Source organism: Leucoraja erinacea, chromosome 10 (assembly GCF_028641065.1).
Source record: "Leucoraja erinacea ecotype New England chromosome 10, Leri_hhj_1, whole genome shotgun sequence".
In the NCBI taxonomy this organism is placed as follows: Eukaryota; Metazoa; Chordata; class Chondrichthyes; order Rajiformes; family Rajidae; genus Leucoraja; species Leucoraja erinaceus.
Genome location: NC_073386.1, coordinates 9,285,964 through 9,307,258, shown reverse-complemented (window position 1 = coordinate 9,307,258; position 21,295 = coordinate 9,285,964). Strand labels below are relative to the sequence as shown.

General features: G+C 43.8%; 2 protein-coding genes across 6 annotated transcripts in view; one reads left to right on the top strand and one right to left on the bottom strand.

Annotated features, from left to right (window-relative positions):
* The window catches only part of fnbp1l (formin binding protein 1-like), a 107,013-nt gene extending 94,064 nt beyond the window's left edge, over nt 1-12,949 (bottom strand). For all 4 annotated transcript variants that reach the window (XM_055641436.1, XM_055641435.1, XM_055641437.1 and 1 more), the window contains exon 1: nt 12,810-12,949. In XM_055641436.1, the coding sequence (XP_055497411.1) occupies nt 12,810-12,833 (24 nt within the window). In that variant the 5' untranslated portion in view covers nt 12,834-12,949. The remainder of the gene's footprint in view (nt 1-12,809) is intronic.
* Nucleotides 12,832-21,295, top strand: part of LOC129700763 (uncharacterized) — a 61,201-nt gene continuing 52,737 nt past the window's right edge. For both annotated transcript variants that reach the window (XM_055641438.1, XM_055641439.1), the window contains exon 1: nt 12,832-13,122. In XM_055641438.1, the coding sequence (XP_055497413.1) occupies nt 12,832-13,122 (291 nt within the window). The remainder of the gene's footprint in view (nt 13,123-21,295) is intronic.

Here is a 21,295-nt window from a genome sequence, read left to right as displayed (position 1 = left end):
ATATTGTTTCAAGTGATGGTGATCTGAAACTGCAACCCAACGGTAAAACCGACCAAGCTCACACATTTATTTAAGAAAAAATCCTCCATTGTTCCCTGGCTAAATGTAACTCCTGTCTCAAAGCAATACGCTTGAATGTTGACTATCTTCTGAAGTAGCCAGCAAACAGTTGCATCACGGAGCCACTGATCATGGATTGCAATGGATCAGGCTGATGGCTCACCACAGTAGGAGCAGCACAGCAGACCAGCAAAACAGACATTTCACAAATGAAAGAATAGTAAATCTTTTTCAAGAACTGCAATTGTTCTTTCATACAATTTCAACATATATTCAATAGCTTGATTTTCTTATCTCAGATTTTTTTTTTTGCAAGTAATTCCATACAATGTATATAATTCAAGTACGGAGGTAGGAAAGAAGCCATTAAGGCATTAACTGCCAGATCATACACAAGTCTGTCAATCACACACTTACTACCTGTACATTAGCTCTAAGCCGTTTTGCAACTCAAACAAATATCCCATTAACATTACCCAAAGGTCCATAGCAAAGGATTCTACAGGAAACAAGTAATGCAAATGATCCACTGCCCCCCATGAGAATTAAAGAGAACTTGCTCCAAGAGTGGTGCACATAGGAGGAACAGGAATTGACTATTCAGCCCCTCGACCTTATTCCATCATTCAATGAGATCATGAGTGACTAGTAACCCAACTTCAGGTATAGACTTCTAACCTGTACAATAAAAATACAATGCCAGAGGTGCCAGAAAGGTAAGATTTTCTGAACTACTGAATGTTATTCTCATCAATACTCCAGAGTTCTCATTCCTTTTTTGTAAGATGATCAAGAGTGGTAAAATAAATGTTTTCCAGTGAATGCTTAAGTTCCAATGGAGCATGGGAAACTTGGGCCTTGGTTTGCTGAAGGAAGACTGGGCGGTAGCATCCGGTGAAGCAGGTGTTGAACCAAAGGGACTGCCGAACAATCAGTTAGGAGGATATCAAAATGTTACTGCATACTTTAAATCTTTCCTACTAAATATTGCTAAACCATCTAAAATTAACCATCATTGGTTCTGTTAAGGGGCTGTCCCACTGCGGCGACCTAATCCGCGAGTTAAGAAGAGAGTCTTCGACCTTCAAGCACTCAGCTGGAAAACCTCGAGCTGGATCGACCATCAGCGTTGAAACCGCGTGAGTTCCAGTGACCTCATAGGACCACGTGTTGACCATGCTGCGAGTTTGAGTCGAGGGAAAACTCGTCTAAACTCGCAGATTAGGTCGCCGCAGTGGGACAACCCCTTTAGGTTAGAGTTCCAAACTTCTACCATCTTCTATATAATAAACAGCAGCTGAATATAGTTTTGATGGTATCCATGTGAACAGTGTTGTGCAGCTAGTTGACTTTTATCTTACTTTAAAAGTTCTAAAGAATTCCACAGCTTCCTGTTTCATCTCATTAAAGTTTCTGCCCATTACCAAAAAATTAGAATACTTTGGGAGACTGGTCCATATTTTAAGTGAGCACAATCCGATTCCAATCCTGGCCTTGATGCACAATGCAAAACAACACTTTCCACTGTACCTCAGTACACATGACAATTATAACATTAGTAAATGTAAACCAAAGATTCTTGAAATTTGGACATTTTCGGATATTTAAATTATTGTAATCCAGTCTAAAAAATCCTGTGTTGATGTAGCACCTACTCATATATCTCCAATGTTGTAAAGAACTTCAAAAAATAGATTGTAAAGCAGCCAATGGTACAGCATGCACAATAATCATTGACCACAAAAAGACTGGTTAAATCTATTAATGGCTGAAGGAGAAATATTGGCCAGAATATCAGAAGGAATCTTGGCCAGAATACTAAGAGAACCCATGACTCTTTTCTTTTTGAATGGTGCCATGGGAGCTTTTAACTTAACCACATAAATAGGCATGCAAGGCCTTGCTTTAATACTTCATCCAAAAGAAGGCGTCAGCAGAGTTTCATGGAATGATACCAACTCACTTGTACTCATCTTCTGAAGAAGGGTCTCGACCAGAAACATCACCCATTCCTTCTCTCCAGAGATGCTGCCTATCCTGCTGAGTTACTCCAGCATTTTGTATCTCATTTGTACTCATAATCATTAAACAATAAAAGTACCAGAGAAATATCTTCATAGTCGTTTTGTTTTTTTTAATCTATTGAAGGTACATTCCTTTTCAAAAAATCTTCACTTCCTTTTCTGAAGCTGGCATACATGGCCACAGCCTTTTTGTACCACATCCAATAAACACATTTTACTGTGCAAAGCACCATGTGCTGGCAGGCTACTTGCAGCAGATTTATCCCAAAAACAATTATGTGCACTAAACATTAACAGTCATGCGCAACCAAAGAACAGTAAACTCAAGGTATTTTTCTCTTTACCCAAGCCATAGACCTTGTGCCAATCTGTCAGCGATGGCAACCTCGCCAATGGTCAGTCTGTTTTTTTGTCTTTTTTGGTATTTTTAGTGCGTTTTTAAAAGTTTGTGTTAATGTTATCTGGTTTATTTATCTCTTACCTTGCCGGAGATGCGATTGTTTTCCGGATCGTTTCCGGCTTAACATTATGGAGCTGGCGGCCTTGCTCTAGACCGACTTTGGACCGTGGACTTACAATCGGAGCCTGCGATCCCTTGCCTGGGAGACTGATGTCGGGAAGCTCCAAAGTCATAAGAGGTCCGACCCAGGGGCCGATCGTCCGGCGCGAGGAGCTGAGATCTCCCCGATGTGGCAGTTTGATCGCCACGATGCTGAGGGCCCGACCGCCAGCTACGGGAGCCAAGACTGAAGGCCCAAGACCCCAGACCACAGGAGAATAAAGAGAAGAGATTGAACTTTTTTCTTGCCTTCCATTACAGTGAGGAATGTGAAGGAGTCACTGTGGTGGATGTTTATGTTAAAATGTGTGTCTTGTTGCTTTTTTGTGTGTCTTGTTGCTTTTTATTAGTATGACTGTATGGCAAATCAAATTCCTCATATGTTGCAAAACATACTTGGCTAATAAAGTATGATTATGTTGATTATGATTTAACATCAACTAAATTGGAATAGCTTGGGGATCACATCAGGCATCTTCTGGTTCACTACGGCAAAAGGCAATGCCATCAGTTGGTATGGAACCATGACGCTGGATAGATTATTGGGGCTAAGTATAAAAATGGGAATTTCATTTTAATCAAATAGCTATGCTTATTAGGTATTTAAAATGCTTGGTTTCGACTTTAGGAATTCTAACAGAGATTTAAAAGATACTTCTATAGAAGAAATTAAGCAGGAATTCAAATATAAACTCAATATTATACCTGAATTGTAATATAAGCAGTAGTCCCAAAAGAAGAGTCAAGAGTGTATTGTAGTTCATAGCTTATGCGGTTGTAGTGTTTAATAACCTGATGGCTGTAGGGAAGAAGCTGCTCCTGAACCTGGACGTTACAGTCCTCAGGCTCCTGTACCTTCTTCCCGATGGCAGTGGTGACATGAGTGTATGGCCAGGATGGTGTGGGTCTTTGATGATGTTGGCTGCCTTTTTGAGGCAGCGACTATGATAGATCCCTTCGATGGTGTGGAGGTCAGAGCAGGTGTTGGCCTGGGCAGCGTTTACAACTTTTTGCAGTCTTTTCCGCTCATGGAAGTTCAAGTTATCGAACCAGGCCACGATACAACCAGTCAGAATGCTCTCTACTGTGCACCTGTAGAAGTTCACGAGAATCCTTGTTGACATACCGAATCTCCATAATCTTCTCAGGAAGTAGAGGCGCTGATGACCTTTCTTTATGATTGCATCAGTGTGCTGGGTCCAGGAATGATCATTGGAAATATGCATGCCAAGGAATTTGAAGCTTTTGGATCTCTCCACCATTGTCCCATTGATATAAACACGATTGTGGGTCCTCAACCTTCCTCTTCCAAAGTCCACAAACAGTTCTTTGGTTTGGTTGATATTGAGAGCCAGATTGTTGTGCTGGTACCATATGGTCAGTTGGTCGATCTCACTTCTATATTCTGACTCATCACCATCTGTAATTCGTCCCACAACGGTGGTGTCGTCAGCAAACTTGAAAATGGAGTTCACATTATGTCCGGCTACACAGTCATGAGTATAGAGCGAGTAGAGCAGGGGGCTGAGCAAGACAAGTCAAGAGAGTTTATTGTCATGTGTCCCAGATAGGAAAATGAAATACTTGCTTGCTGCAGCACAATAAAAGATTGTAGGAGATAGATAGATAGATAGATAGATAGATAGATAGATAGATAGCACACACATAAATAAACAGATGAAGTGCAATAGGCTGTTATAGTTCAGAGTTTGATTGAAGTTGTGTTTAATAGTCTGATGGCTGTGGGGAAGAATCTGTTCCTGAACCTGGATGTTGCACATTTCAGGCTCCTGTACCTTCTACCTGATGGCAGCAGGGAGATGAGTGTGTGGCCAGGATGGTGTGGGTCCTTGATGATGTTGGCAGCCTTTTTGAGGCAGCGACTGCGATAGATCCCCTCGATGGTAGGGAGGTCAGAGCCGATGATGGACTCGGCAGTGTTTACAACTTTTTGCAGCCTTTTCCGCTCCTGGACGCTCAAGTTGCCGAATCAAGTCAAGATGCAACCGGTCAGCATGCTCTCTATTGTGCACCTGTAGAGGTTCGAGAGAGTCCTCCTTGACATACAGACTCTCTGCAATCTTCTCAGGAAGTAGAGGCGCTGATGTGCTTTCTTTATAATTGCATCAGTGTTCTGGGACCAGGAGAGATCTTCGGAAATATGCACGCCCAGGAATTTTAAGTTCTTGACCCTTTCCACCATAGACCCGAAGCCTTGAGCTGCTCCTGTACCGATTATGACCGAGGATGAACCACCGTGTCAGGCAGCATGAGGAGGGAAATGGACAGTTGACTCTTCAGGTCGAGACACTTCCCCAGAACTGGGAGCAATCCCAATCTAGTCATCAAATAGCAGCTCAGCAGCTAACCATTTCCCTTCACAGATGCTGCCTGACCCATTAAGTTCCTGCAGAAGTTTATTTCTTGCTATTTAATTGCCAGTATTTACATGATTAAGATAATATTCAGACATTACTAATTTTAGCTGCTTTCCAAATCGGTTAGATGTTTGAAGCTGTCCTGCAACGTCCCGACAGTCTCTCACACAGCTTTTATCAGTTATCGTTACTTGTGGAAAGTTTCGCATTTTGCCATAAAATGCATCAAATTTGTTTGCTAAATTTTCATCGTTGAGCATTGCATCATTTTGAAATAATAGCACATGAATCAGGATTAATAGCAGTTTTATTAAACATAAGCCGATCTGAAGTGGTGAAAATCAGAATTACACAATTCTTGATTGCAAGTGACACAAATTTGGAATTCCAAATACTCTAGCACAAAGCAAGGCCCTCCCTGCTGGGATTGCCAAACTGTTCCCCTTATGTCAAAGGGTGCAGTAGCTAATATCTCTACATTGTTTATGGTAATTAAAAGCAAAGCAATGGGCCTTTCAACAACAGTAGTTTATGATAGTGCTTATGCAGCACATAAACTACCTCCCACTCATTCACTGAACAATTGCTGCATTACCTTCTATTGCTTACTCCCTCATGTTTATCTAGCTTCTCATTAAATACAATTGTGCCATGCGCCACAACTACTTCTTGCAAGTTTGATATTCAAACCACTCTATGAATAAAGAAATGTATTGGATTGTGTTTGGTGTAATAATGCTAAAATATCACAACTGAGTTCTGGAGATGCGCAAAAAAAAAACAGACCTCAATGTGTGGGAACATCACTAAATATCATATAGTATACTAGTGCTATGGTTAGGTAGATAGCAGTTATACGTTCACAACTCTGACATTTCGTACAAAATCATCTTTTTGTTGTAATATGTTTTATTTTATTCACTGGTTGTTGTATCCACCCATTTTAAGATGCAAATCTAACAGCACGAAAACAAAGGAAAACATTGAATTATCCCAAATGATGAAAATGAACTAAAAATCTAACATGCCTCAGCATTATTTAACTAATAACCGTGATTTGCATATGTTCGTTCCACGCTTTCTTTTGTGTATGTTCCGCATCGCACTTTGGTATGTTTATCACTAATTTACAGTAAATATTTCAACATCTGAAGCCAGAAATAAGTTGTCTACTGACAATTATTCAAAAAATTATTCAATGAATGATCTTATATACCAAAGTGTGTGGCTAGGTTCACCCCTTATTGCAGGATTAATGTACACAACCCCGCTAGCTACACTAAGCTGGCCCTTCTTTTACGAAACAATTACAGGTAGCAAAGGTTAACCGATTTTCTGAAAATTGAATGCCTCAGACTTAAGGCAAATTGTGTCCTAGCCTGATGCACTCCACCAGTTTCCAGTAATGTAGCAAGATGTAGTTAGTTGATTTTTATCTTAATTAACTCAATTAGCAGGATTGCCCAAGAGTCAGCATGGATTCAAGGCTGCCCCAAACCATAAAAAAAACGAAATATGATAACCCACAAGGATGACATCACCCATGCCATAACAGGTGCCAATGACTGTTGGATCGATCAGTACTAACCCCGTTCTTATCTCCAAAACCGAACCCCAAAACAGCAGTAAGAAAATAAGTGTTGCAAGAATAATAATACTTAAGTTCTCAAAGACCCCACAACAATAACGCTACTCATTGACCATCTGATAACTCCCATCTAATAGGAGCAGAGTGTAGACAGCATATGGATTGCCTGAAATCCATCACATTTAAGAGAGATTGTTAGTTTCTCTTAAGAAAGAAGCACAACTATATTCATAATCAGGACAAGAAAACTGCTGGAGGAACTCAGTGGGTCAAGCAGTATCTATGGAGGGAATTAGCCAAGTGACATTTGGGTGTGAAGCCTTGATCATTCCAAAGAAGGGTCCAGATCCAAAACATCATCTGTCCATTTCCCTCCACAGATGCTACCTGACCCACAGAGTTCCTCCAGCACTTTTATTTTTTGCTCAAGATTCCAGTTATTGCAGTCTCTTCTGTCTTCCTGATAATGACACACAGTGGGTAGTAAGAGCACAGGAGGTTCAACCAGTCACTGATAACCAACTATGTTCAAGAAGGAACTGGAGATGCTGGAAAATCGAAGGTAGACAAAAGTGCTGGAGAAACTCAGCGGGCGAGGCAGCATCTATGGAGCGAAGGAAATAGGCAACGTTCAGGCCAAAACCCTTCTTCAGACTGATGTAAGGTGGGGGGGGGGGGGGAAAGGGAGAGAGAGATGAAGAAAGGAAGAGGAGGAGCTAGAGGGCTGAGGGAGAGCTGAGAAGGGGAGGAGACAGCAAGGGCTAGCGGAAATTGGAGGTCAAAGTTCAAGCTGTTGGGGTGCAGACTGCCCAAGCAGAACACGAGGTGCTGCTCCTCCAATTTCCGGTGGTGCTCACACTGGCCATGGAGGAGGCCTAGGACAGAAAGGTCGGATTCGGAATGGGAGGGGGAGTTGAAGTGCTGAGCCACAGGGAGATCAGGTTGGTTAATGTGGACCGAGCAGAGGTGTTTGGCAAAACGATCGCCAAGCCTAGTCTTGGTCTCACCGATGTAGATCAGCTGACATCTAGAGCAGCGGATGCAATAGGTGAGGTTGGAGGAGGTGCAGGTGAACCTGGAACGACTGCTTGGGTACTTAAATCGATTGGGGGGGGGGGGGGGGGGGGGGGGGGGGGGGGGGGGGGGGGGGGGGGGGGGGGGGGGGGGGGGGAGATAAAGCAAGTGTAGCATCTCCTGCGGTTGCAATGGAAAGTGCCCGGGGAGGGGGTGGGAAGGGAAGAATTGATCAGGGAGTTACGGAGGGAGCGATCTTTGCGGAATGCAGACGGGTGGAGATGGGAAGATGTGGAGAGTGGTGGGGTCACGTTGGAGGTGGCGAAAATGACGGAGGACTATTTGTTGTATGTGACAACTAGTGGGGTGGAAGGTGAGGACTAGGGGGACTGCCCTTGCTCCGGGTGCAGGTGAACCTGGAACGACTGCTTGGGTACTTAAATCGAGTGGGGGGGGGGGGGGGGGGGGGGGATGGGGAGAGAGAGCAGTGTTGCGGGGATATTGAAGAGAACCTGGTGAGAGCCTCATCTATAGTAGGGGAGAGGAACCCCCGTTCCCTGAAGAATTAGGACATTTCTGATGCCCTGGTGTGGAACACCTCATCCTGGGAGCAGATGTGGCGTAGACGGAGGAATTGGGAGTAGGGGGATGGAGTCCTTACAAGAAGCAGGGTGGAAAGAAGTGTAGTCTAGATAGCCATGGGAGTCACTGGGTTTATAGTGGATGTCGGTCAGAAGTCTATCACCTGCGATGGGGTTAGTGAGGTCAAGAAATGGTAGGGAAGTGTTGGAAATGGTCCAGGTGTATTTGAGTGCCGGATAGAAGTTAGTACATGGTTAGTACATAACCAACTACATGTGTAGACTACATGAAGCATGGTGGATCTTCCAAACCCGAAACACTTTACATTTATCTTTAACTGGCTACTGGATGTCCTGGTTATTCTCACATTGCAATTCCACCCTGGAGACATTAACGGACTTTCATACCCATGTAGCCAAATCTGGAAACTCTTTGTAACCAAGTAACAATCTTAATCTGACTAAATACATAGCGTAACAGCAAATTCCAAATTGAGTTTTTTAAATAAAACATCACAATACATGTGATAGTTAATTATTAATGAATCAATTTAACATGGGCAAATTGTAACTCCCTCAGTTCAGAATCTACAGTGCCCTCCATAATGTTTGGGACAAAGCCACATCATTAATCTATTTGTCTCTGTACTCCACAATTTTAGATTTGTAATAGAAAAAAAAAAAAATCAAATGTGGTTAAAGTGCACATCGTCAGATTTTAATAAAGGCCATTTTTATACATTTTGGTTTCACCATTTAGAAATTACAGCAGTGTTTATACATAGTCCCCCATTTCAGGGTACCATAATGTTTGGGACGCAGCAATGTAATGTGAATGAAAGTAATCATGTTTAGTATTTTGTTGCATAACCTTTGCATGCAATGACTGCTTGAAGTCTGTGATTCGTGGACATCACCAGATGCTGGGCATCTTCTCTGGTGATGCTCTGCCAGGACTGTTTTGCAGTCATCATTAGCTTATGCTTGTTTTGGGGGCTAGTCCCACTTTAGTTTTCTCTTCAGCATATAACAGGCATGCTCAATTGGGTTCAGATCGGGTGATTGACTTGGTCACTCAAGAATTGACAATTTTTTAGCTTTGAAAAACTCTTTTGTTGCTTTAGTTGTTTAGGATCATTGTCTTGCTGTAGAATGAACTGCCGGCCAATTAGTTTCGAGGCATTTGTTTGAAATTGAGCAGATAGGATGCGTCTATACACTTCAGAATTCATTATGCTACTACCACCAGCAGTTAATAATAATAATAATAAATTTTATTTATAGGCACCTTTCAAGAGTCTCAAGGACACCTTACAAAAATTTAGCAAGTAGAGGAAAAACATGTAAGCGGAATGAAATAAATAGTAGAGAGATGACTAGTACACAAATTAAAGACAGAATTCAATTCAAAACAATACGAGGCAATTCAAGCACAGATGGAAAGGGAGGTGGACGTGGGGCTAAGGATAGGCAGAGGTGAAGAGATGGTTGTATCATCAATGAAGATAAGTGAGCCAGTTCCTTCAGCAGCCATACATGCCCAGGCAATAACACCCTCACCACCGTGTATCACAGATGAGGTGGAATGTTTTGGATCTTGGGCAGTTCCTTCTCTCCTCCATACTTTGCTCTTGCCATCACCTGATACAAGTTAATCTTCATATCATCTGTCCACAAAACTGTGATTGATCCGTTGGCCCATTCTTAGTCACGTGTGTGACCCAAAAAAATGAAAAATGTGGAATACATCTCTTCTAATTCTGAAAGCATTACAGGTATATTGTTTTGTACTGCATATACGATTCATATTTTTTTTCAGTTTATCAAGTGAAATGTTTATATGTTATGCTGACAATGTTTGTTTAGGATAAGAGATCAAATATGACTGGTCACGTATGTGACATCACACAGAAGCATTATACAAACTCTGTGAATTTTAAAAAGCTAGAATGTTCATATCTTTAGCAGACATGAATTATAATTCTGTAGGTAGGAAAATAGCAATTAATAAAATTAATCTCTTACAATAATTTTTTTTTACTGTATTGCTTTGTGATGATATCTAGTCACGTGTGAGACATTTTGGTTCACTTTCCAAAGAATGGGTCTTTTAAGTACTTCATGGCAAACTGTAACCTGGCCATCCTATTTTTGCGGCAAACCAATGGTTTGCATCTTGCAGTATGGCTTCTGCATTTCTGTTCATGAAGTCTTCACCAGACAGTGGTCATTGACAAGTACACACCTGACTCCCGGAGAGTGTTTCTGATCTGTCGGACAGGTGTTTGGATTTGTTTCTTTATTATAGAGATAATTCTTCTGTCATCAGCTGTGGAGGTCTTCCTTGGCCTGCCAGTCCCTTTGCGATTAGTAAACTTACCAGTGCTTTCTTTCTTCTTAATGATGTTCCAAACAGTTGATTTTGGTAAGCCTAAGATTTGGCTGATGTCGGTAACAGTTTTATTCTTGTTTCTCAGTCTCTATAATAGCTTCTTTGACTTCCATTGGCACAACTTTGGTCCTCATGTTGATAAACAACAATAAAAGTTTCCAAAGGTGATGGAAAGACTGGAGGAAAGACTAGGTGCTGAGAGCTCTCTTATACTTGCATTAAGGAGGCAATTAAACACACCCGAGCAATTACAAACACCCGTGAAGCCACGTGTCCCAAACATTATGGTGCCCTAAGGTGGGGGGGGGCGGGGGGAACTATGTAGAAACACAGCTGTAATTTCTACATGGTGAAACCAAAATGTATAAAGACAGCCTTTATAAAAAATCTGACAATGTGCACTTTAACCACGTGATTTCTTTCTATAACAAATCTCAAAATGTGGAGTACAGAGGCAAATAAATAAATGACAGGTCTTTGTCCCAAACATTATGGAGGGTACTGTGATTAATGGATTTAAATTTTGCAGTCACCCTTTTGGCAATTGCAGATTCTGTGTAATTATAATATTGCATTTATCTTTACTTCCTCAATATAAATTGGTTAATAATAACCTTTCAGACCACTATCCTTTTCCATTAGTTAATCCAATCTGAGTCGAGAAAGGGCAAAGATAAAGAGATTTACCAATAAGTGTATTCTGCATTCCAAACACTGAAATTGAAAACTATTTGCCAGCATTGTGCATTTATATGTAAAGAGTCTTGTGTCTAAAATAACATTAAAGGTTCAAAGGTTCTTTATTAGTCACGTACACCAATTCACATTAGATTGAATATCTCAATATTTTTTAATTATTCAACATTTTTCTTCAGGTTCAATGGTTTTGTCCTTGACATCAAGAGTTTTTTGTATTTATGATATTTTCTTTCCAGTGTAACTTGAATAACTACGTATAGGAAATGTGGCTAAAATTATATTATTTTCTTTGTACTGGATTGCTCTTTTTAGGATAGCTAACCACAATCCCGGTGTTTCGTAGTTCTTACTCATTTTTGTTTGTTTCGCTACCTATGACAAGAACTCACTCTTTGTCCTCTTTGAACAGCTTGACTACCTAGGGCAATTCTATTCTCCCGTGTAAAAACTGGCGGACCTGTCAACATTCACATTACCGAGTAGACAATGAGGAGAAATTACACACCAAGCGCGATAAATCAGGAAAAAACTAGTGACTTGTCTGTCTCTTTGCTATCGTAGAACTTATGCAAAACAGATAAACCGCCACGCTGTCTATATTGTAGCCAAAGAAAATGTACCATCGCTTCGGACCAGCCAAATCAAGTATGAACCATTTTCATTTCTCTCATCAAAATTACGACCTTCTACCTGCTGGTCTGTTCAGAAAGCACTCCATGAAAAATATGCGATCTGGCCCTGGCCGCACTCCCATTCTTATTTACACAAAACAAACAGGATCGAACAAGTGACCGTTTTGGAAGTTGCAAAACAAATTCCATTCAAGGAAATTTATTTTAAAAAAACATGTCAAGCCACGATAACAAAATAAAGTAAAGGTGTGCCAAGCAGAACCGTCTAAATGACCACTTTTTTTCACATCGGGGTGCGTTCGCCACTAATATTTATACCCAACGCCGAGGCGAAATCCCTCAATCTTGACAGCCAAGTAAGTAGAGGCATGAGACAATGGTTTAAATGATGAGCGATGGACCTGGCAGCCCTGTGGTCTCAACTGCCCCCCTCCCACCGCCCATTTCAACCGACTGCTTTGTTCAGGCACCAGAGAAGGGATTGTCCTGCCTGCAAACCAGCCCGACAAACAATGCAGTCGCCCGGCTCAAAAACCAACCGACCGAGCGACCAAGCGAGCGTCCCCTCGGCACAAAGAGTTCCCTCTCCCTCGCTCCATCGGGTTCAAAACAAAAGAAACAGTTCAACTCCCCCCCCCCCCAGGTGTTTTTTTGACAGGAGAAATAAAATTACACAGAAGCCGTTGCTTCTCCCCCCCCCCCAAAATAAAACCGGCCGCCCTTTGCAAAGGAGACAAACCAAGCGGGCTGAGTGAGAGCTGGCTGGGTGCATGTGAAAGCCATCGCCCTGCCAACCAGCTCCAGACGACGCCGCCCGCCCGCCCGTCGCCTCGGCCCCCGCTGCCGGCGAAACAAATAACAATAATCCCCTCACTCACTCACCCAAAGTTCCGCGCCCCAGTGCATGGCTCCGGCTGCTCGTTACCGTCAGCGAGAAGCAAAGCCCCCTCCCGGCTGCTTTCCCCGCCTCAGGACGTGTGCGCTGGGAGACTCACTCCCGTCAGTCAACTCAGTCCGTCGCCGTCGCCGCCGCCGCCGTCTTGTCCTCTCCACAGGCGAACGCTTCATTGACATTCGCGGTGGAAGCCGGGATGCTGGAGGACTCCGGGCGGCCCCGGGAATGGGAGCGGAGAGGAGAGGATGCGGCCCAGGATCCTGGCACAACAACAGAGGTATTGACTCAACGCAACACAGGGTGAGTAAATCCAGCGTTCATTTACTCCGCACACAATGACTCAGAAGGGCAAGTCAGCGGCCACAGGAGTGCCGAGGGTGTCCAGCATCTGCAGTTCTTAAATCCCTTCCATTTGCATTGTTTCATCCAATTTGCACCTATTCAATTACACCCCTTTAACAAAAAGCATCAAAAGCCTTCGACTGTAGCTCGGTACACGTGACAATAATCTAAACTGGTCAATAAGATCACCCCTCATCCTCCTGAACTCCATGGAATAGAGTTCCAGCCTACTCACCCTCTCCCTATAGTTGAGACTCCCTAGCCCTGGCAGCATCCTTGTAAAGGGCCTGTCCCACTGCGGGGACCTCATTGGCGAGTTTAGAAGAGTTTGCCCTCGACTCATACTAACATCATGGTCGACACGAGGTCTTTGTAACTATCCTTCATGCTCGAGAGTGGTCCCCGTGTACTCGAGGCCTCAGTTAGGGCGCGGCGTTTTTTTTTAGCATGCTGAAAAATGGCCGCGAGTAAAAAAGGGTCGTCATGGAAAAAAAAATTGATATTTTTTTTACTCATAGGTTTAGTCGAAGTCGTAGGTCGGCATGTTATTCGTAGCTAATCGAGGGCAGTCGAAGTTAATCAAAGGTAGTCTTCAACATAGTCGAAGGAGATCAAAGGAGATCAAAGGAGGTCGTCTACACTCTCCACAATTTTCCCGAAAGTAGTCGAAGCTAGTCTTCAACATAGTCGAAGCAGATCTTCTACATAGTCGAAGGAGGTCTTCAACATGACACTTTTTCATATATTCCTAAACTCTTCTACACTGGCCAATTAGGTCCCCGCTGTGGGACAGGCCCTTAAATCTTCTCTGTACCCTTTCCAGCTTGCCAACATCTTTTCTATAACATGGTGCCCAGAACTACTACTTCTTATCTAGTCCCCCACAAGATTAGAAGTTGTTCAGCCAGAGCTGAACACACTTCTCAGCATCTGCATACAATGGTGTCTGTCTTGTCGCTTCTTGTGCGTGCTGGTGGAAAGATTGGTGGAAACAGGGCCGCAACGTGAACGCTCTTTGACCCCGTGCCTAGAACTGAACACAGTACTCTAAATGCAGCCACACCAATCTCTTATACACCTACAGCCAGGGGCGGAAATCCTGGGGCGGGGGAGGAAAGAGGGGACACGTCTCTTCCCCTTCCCCTTCCCCACCCCCCCCCCGCCCCTTTGAGAGGTGGGAGACGACCCCCCCCCCCCATGTTATGTAATCCAGACTTTATCAGCCGTTTTATAAGGGCTAAATCCGCCCATTCGCGGGGCCTTTCAGCGCCCCGCGAGGCTTAAAATCAAACTGCTGCATTGAGGCGATCAAGGCTCCCGATGTTGAAGCCCCTGAAAGACCCCATGAACGGGCCAATTCAAGCCCCACAATTCGGGGCGGACGAAGCTGCTGTTGCTGGAGTTCAGTCTGAAACGGAAATTGTGTCCCCCACATGTTTTGATAGCGATTTCCATGCCTGACTGTAAGATCCTGCTCATTCTCACCTAGCGCAAGCTTACAATGGCCTGTTTCCTTTATCATCTTCACTTTTTTGCATATCTTTAATTCATTTGTTCTATATCTCTCTACATCACCATCTATATCTCTCGTTTCCCTTTCCCCTTGACTCTCAGTCTGAAGGAGGGTCTCGATCCAAATAGTCACCTATTCCTTTTCTCCAGAGATGCTGTCTGACCCGCTGTTACTCCAAATTTTTGTGTCTATCTTCAGTTTAAACAGGCATCTGTAGTTTCTTCCTATACATCTATCTATCTATATTTTTCTTCTTCTTTACTAAAATTTTCATCTCATCCTCTTCCAGTTTGCGTTTTTTTTAAATTTGCGGAAAACGGTACCCTATATTGCTAGGATTTTTCGCTACCTAGCTCACCGTTCTCCTCTGCTCCAAGCGCACCAGGCTTTGTTCCGATCAATGGAATATTACAAAAGTTATGAAGGTTTAAAAATCGTGAGATCAGCTGATTGGTCTGCTCGCCTGTCAGTCATCATGAAGGTAACGCCCCTTCCGGCACCTACTGTCAATCACCGGGACGAGGAGAATAAATCCCTGGAGGCGGGCTGAGTCTGCGAGCCACGCTGAGTGAGCTCGTGAGCCGTGCTGAGCTAGTGAATGAGCCCAGAAGCGATGCTGAGTGAGTCCCGAGGTGGCGCGGTGTCAGGGCGCGGCCTAGCTGGCCGACTGCGCGGGCAGACTGCTGCAACCTTCTATACTGGGGAAACTGAGGGATCCTCTGTGGCCGGGCGCTGGCGTTTTTTTTAAATTCGCGGACACACCCCCCCTCCCGCCTACAACCCCCCCCCCCTATCCGCCCCACGCAGCGGCAGGTCACGGCAGCGCTCCCCCCCCTCACCGGCTCCTGCTTGAAGCCGTCCCCCTTCCCCCATCCCTGGCGACAGAACACTTCCGCTATCCCCCACCTGAAGCAGCCCCCCCCCCTCCCTGTCCTCAGCTACACGACTAGCCCAGGAAAAGTCTATTTGTCCCACAATGTCTGTACTAGCCATCTGGAAACAAGCCCCTTCAGCCCATTAACACCTGTACTAGGTGGAATGGCAAGGGGCGGAGTGGGGATCAGGAGCATCACAACGGTAACCCGTCAGCCGCGCCTGCGCAGTTGGGGGCTATGGGCGAGTGGTGGAATATTTCATTGGGGGACCAGGCCTCACGTGTGAGAATGGGATCCAACGGGTCCCACTTAGTCTAGTTTAAACTAAACGTAAACGCAAGGAACTGCAGATGCTGGTTTACACCGAAGATAGACACAAAATGTTGGATTAATTCAGGCAGCGTCCCTGGAGAGAAGGAATGGAGAAGAATATCAAGACACTCGGTATAGTAAAGTGTTCAAATAGTCCATCATTTTGCAGGGAACTAAATGATAGTGATTACCATTTTTGTTATAAACACCAGTGGCGGTGCTGTCCTAGCAGCTGCGGCTCTTTTCTTTTTTTTTTTTTTCTTTTATCCTGTTTTAGTTAAATTTAGTTTATTAGGTTGTGTATATGTGAGGGGGGTAAATTTGGTTTTGGTCTCTTCCTTCGGGGGGGGATGCGACTTTTTCTTGTCGTGTCTCCGTCTGCGTCGAGGCCTAATGGCGGAGCTGGCGGCCTCCAACTGGGACAGACCTTGAGGCACCGGAGGCAGAGCCAGCCAGGACTTACCAACGCGAGGCTGCCTGACTTCGGGGTTCTGGTGCCGTTCCGGCAGCGGTGGCCCGACTTCAGGGCTGTGATGGTGTTCCGGTGGCGGCGACCCGACTTCGGAGGCTCGGCCACGGGCCCAGTGGACGACATCGTCGGGAGCTCGAAGGTCACATGTTGGTGACCTGTTTTTCAGGAGCTCCCGCAACAACAGCTTCGTCCGCTGGACTGGAGGGTGGCAACCGGCCCTTTCGCGGAGCTCGGATTCGGCCGCGGGACTTACCACCACCCGGTGGGGTCACAACATCGGAAGCCTGGATCACCTCAGCGCAGAGGGAGAACAAGGAGGGAATAGACAACGACTTTAAGACTTTTGCCTTCCATCACAGTGAGGAGGTGCCTGGTGAACTCCCTGTGGTGGATGTTAAATTTGTGTTTATTGTGTGTTTTTGTTATTTTATTATATGTATGACTGCAAGGCACGAAATATCGTTCAGACCGAAAAGTCTGAATGACAATAAAGGATATTTATACTTATACTTATAATATTCGCAATAAATTATTCTGCTTTTCCCGAAATGGCATTGCTTTGGAACAAATGCAACATGATAAATACAGGTTAGAGGGGGTAAAATTGAACACCATGTCTCTCGGTAAAAGTACAATAGGTACTTGAAAGAGGAAATATACAAAGTAAATCATTCTCTTATCAATTGGAATGATATTGATTACAAAACACAGAACAGACAGACCTGCGATAAAAAATCATGCAATATAACATTCATTCCAGTCCATCTCTTCCTCAATTATGCAAAAGCTGAAATCTTCAGAAGACAGAAAGGCAGTTTCTTTTAGATTCTGTCTCAGGAGATGCTGCCCAGCTTAATGAGCACTTCCATCATTTTCTGTGTTGATTTCTTTACCAGAGGCAGACCTCAGTGAAAGGTAAAATCTTCAATTATGTTGTGTTCCACCTCTGATTAAAAGTCAAGCAGTGATGTTTTTTTGTGACAGAGAAGATTGAACTGCTGACACATGTTGATTTGTGTTCAATACTGAAGAGCACCAGCAACTTCCAAGTCGGGTTGATCGTGATGCTTCTCAATTGAAGTAATATAATATAAATTTGGGAATCACTGCAGAGTAAAATACTTAATGACACGATAATTTGTCAGAAATGTAGAAATCGATTATGTTTCTCAATATTCCCGCATCAGCAGCATACTACAAAACATAAATATAATATGCTGGAACTTTATTTATCCCAGGAGGGAAATTGATCTGCCAACAGTCTTAAAGACACAGAATACATGAAACTAAGTGACGAGTGGAAAGAATTGGGGATGTGCAAAGGTTGGGGAGGGGAGGAGTCCGTCTCAGTCAATACGAGTCAATAGTGTTTTATTGTCCTATGTCTTAAAATGGAACAATAAGATTCTTACTTGCATACATTCATGATTTGACATTATTGTCGCATCAAGTTGCAGACGGAACCCATGATTTCTGCACTCAGTGTGGTTTAATGTTTCAAAGGAATGAGTCCCTTTAATAGAGGGTTTCATGAAATTCATGCAACCGGCAGAATCTGGCTGCAAAGATCCTGTTCTGCAAGCAATGTGAGACTGGCAATTGGCACTGTGCACTTGCAGGTGTATTCTAACTGAGTGTGACAAACTATTGTTTAATTCGTACTGAAAATGCTGAAACTTCTCTGGTCTATCGGGATCCTTTTTAATATCATTTTGAAAACCTCTAATCATTTCAGTTTTCTTTTATAAACCCAACAAATAATGTGATCCATACAGTACACAGCTTCAATATTTTGCTTTAAAAGGAGAAATCTTAAACCATTGCAATTGGTGATTAAAGATATTGAAAAATACAGAGATACCACCTGACCTGTTGAGTTACTCCAGCACTTTGGTCTCCTTGTGGATTTCTCAGGTGCTCTTGTTTCCTCACTTCTTTCCAAAGATATGCTATTTTGGAGCTTAATTGGTTATGATAAAGGCAGACAGGGTGGAGTCATTGGGCATCTGAGATCAAATTGATTTCAGGGAACTAATTTTAAAAAAAATTAATGGGATTGCTCTGAGGGTAGCATAGAATTGATGGACTGAATGGCCTACATTCAAAAAAAGTATCAGTAATCCTCCTTGGAAATAATTTTGTCTTGCCTCACACAATTGGCTTAATTGAGAATTATATTGGCACATAATAAGCAGTAAATATTTCTAAATCTTGTTATTCTGGGGGGCTTGAGTTCTCCAATGTGATAAACTAACTATTACGTAATCTAGGCCATAGAGTTTCTTAGTATTTAGCCATATGTGTAACATGTCATAATACAGACTCAAGAAACCCATGGTTATTTAAGTTAGAGGTCAAAGATATTCTTGAATGGAACCCTCTACAATTGAACAAAATAACTAATTACTACTGGTGATGAATCTGGGGAATTTGTTGCCACAGAAGGCTGTAGAGGCCATCGGATATTTTTAAGGCAGAGATAGATAGATTTCCAAATAGTACAGGTGTCAGAGGTTATGTGGGGAAATTATGAGAATGAAGTTAAGAGGGAGATTTAGATCTGCCATGATTGAATGGTGTAGACTTGATGGGCCAAATGGCCTAATTCTACTCCTATCACTTATGACCTTATAATTCCTAATGTAAATCTGTATGACCAATTAAACTAAATTTCCTACAAATGAAATTAATGGTTTGCTGTTTGCTTCCAAGACGTTGATGTAATTGAGAGAGATCAGCTAGGAGGTCCCTGGTCAAGAGTGAAGTTAATTGTCATTTGCACAAAGAGTGGAACAATGCAATCCTTACTTGCTGTAGCTGTACAGGCACATTGATGCAACACAACAAATAAATATGCAATACACCAATAATACAATAAATTATCTGTTTTCCTAGGTAACCTGACTATAATAGTGCAAACCAAAGTATGTGGTGTCAACTATTAACAATCCCATGGTAGTTTGATGTTAAGGTGGGGTTGTGATTAAGTTTGTGCAACATGGTTCAAGAGCTTGCTAGCTAATGGGAAGTAGCTGTTCTTGAACCCGGAGATAACAGGTCTCAGGCTCCTGCGCCTTCTTCACGATGGTAGCAGCGAGATGAGAGAATGGCCAGGGCTTTGTGGGTCTTTGGATAAAATTGGATGTCTTCTTGAGGCAACATTTCTTATAGATCTCATCGATTTGCGGAGCGGTCATGAACCAAGACAGACCAGGCAATGCCCACTATCTGCACCCTCATTCGCACTTGGGCACCCGAGATACCGAACCAGACCATGATGCAACCGTTGATTGAGTAGACCAAATTCAGCTATATCAGGGTAAGGTGATAATAAAATAAATCACAAAATTTGGGTAACAGGTCCATCAACATTCAAAATGTAATTTCAAATGTAGAACCGCATCAAATCGAGAAGTGGTCAGAAATGCTGCTGGCTGCGCTGAGAGGAAGTCAAGGTATTTAAGTTCCGCGATGTTTTTTTTAAAAAGTCTGTAAAAGGGTAAAACAAGAACATGATAACAACAACAACCTGCAGATATGTACTACCCTAAATGTCCCTGACATGGCTTCAGTGCCAAACACAATTAGGAATGATGGAATGTGAAAAGAAATTAAGGCACAAGATAAAAATCTCAGTCTAACTTTTATCTATGCATAACTAAACCACTGATCTTGTGCTCTTCCGGTTTGCCTGGCTTTTCCATTTGCGCAAAAATGGCACACGATAGCGTTACGATTTTTCACCACCTTACTCGCCATTCTGCTGTGCTCAAGAGCAACAAGTTTTGTTCCAATCGATATAGTTTAAAAAGTTATTAAGGTTTAAAAATCTTAAACACGCATGCGCAGATTGTTCTCCTCTCCTGCCAGTCACCGCCATGCAGATTGGTCTTCTCTCCTGTCAGTCACTCGGGACGGCGACGCGCAGGCCGGGATGGCGACACTCTTTCTGGCACACAATCGCCGCAGTGAATGGCTATGTCCTCTGTCACTAACCAGTGGGGAGAATAAAGCTGAAGGAGCAGAGTTCATTCCCTAAAGCCAGGCCGACTCCGACAACCTCGAGATCCTGGGGAGACGAGGAGGGAGAAGGGGGGGGGGGGGGGATTGAGGGAGAGAAGGGGGCAAGGAAGGAAAAGGGGGGAGGTGAGGAGGGAGAGTGGGGGGTGGTGGTGATAGGGGAGGTGGGCGATAGAGGGGGGTAGGAAGTAGAGGAGTTATGGAGAGGAAGTGACTGAGGGTAGGGGAAAGGAGAGGGAGGGAGAGGTGAGGGAGAGTGGGAGGCTTGAGGGAGAGGAGGGGGGGGGGAAGTGGGGGAGTGAGGGAAATAGAGGGAGAGGAAAGGGAGGTGGGGGTGGGGGAATAGAGGGCGAGGAGGGCAGTGGGGAGGTCAGGAAGGATAGTGGGGGGACATAGGGGAGGGGAGTGGGGGATAGGAGGGAGCAGGAAGGGGGAGATGAGTTATGGAGAGAGGGAGTGACTGAGGTTAGGGGGAAGGAAGAGGATGAAGAGGAGAGGAGGGGACTGAGTGCTGGGGGAAGAGGGGAAATGAACCACGCCTGCGCAGTTAGGGGCTATGGATGAGTGGTGGAATATTGTATTGGGGGAACAGGTTGCATTGGGGGAACGGGTGAGTGGTGGAATATTGGGTTGGGGAACAGGTTGCGTTGGGGGACCAGGCTTCCTGTGTGACCGCTTATGCTTTCTTGTTTTTGAGAACCATATTTGGCAGATTAGGATTATAATTTTAACGTACAAGTTACTCTTCATGTCCATCTATATATAGCAAAATTGAAGTACTTCTTTTAGTAAACCACTAGACTAAATGGGACCCCTTGGGTCCCATTCTCACACGGGAGGCCTGGTCCCCCAATGCAATATTCCACCTCTCCACCAATTCCAATATTCCACCACTCACGGATAGCTCCCAACTGAGCAGGCGCGGCTGACGGGTTCCCG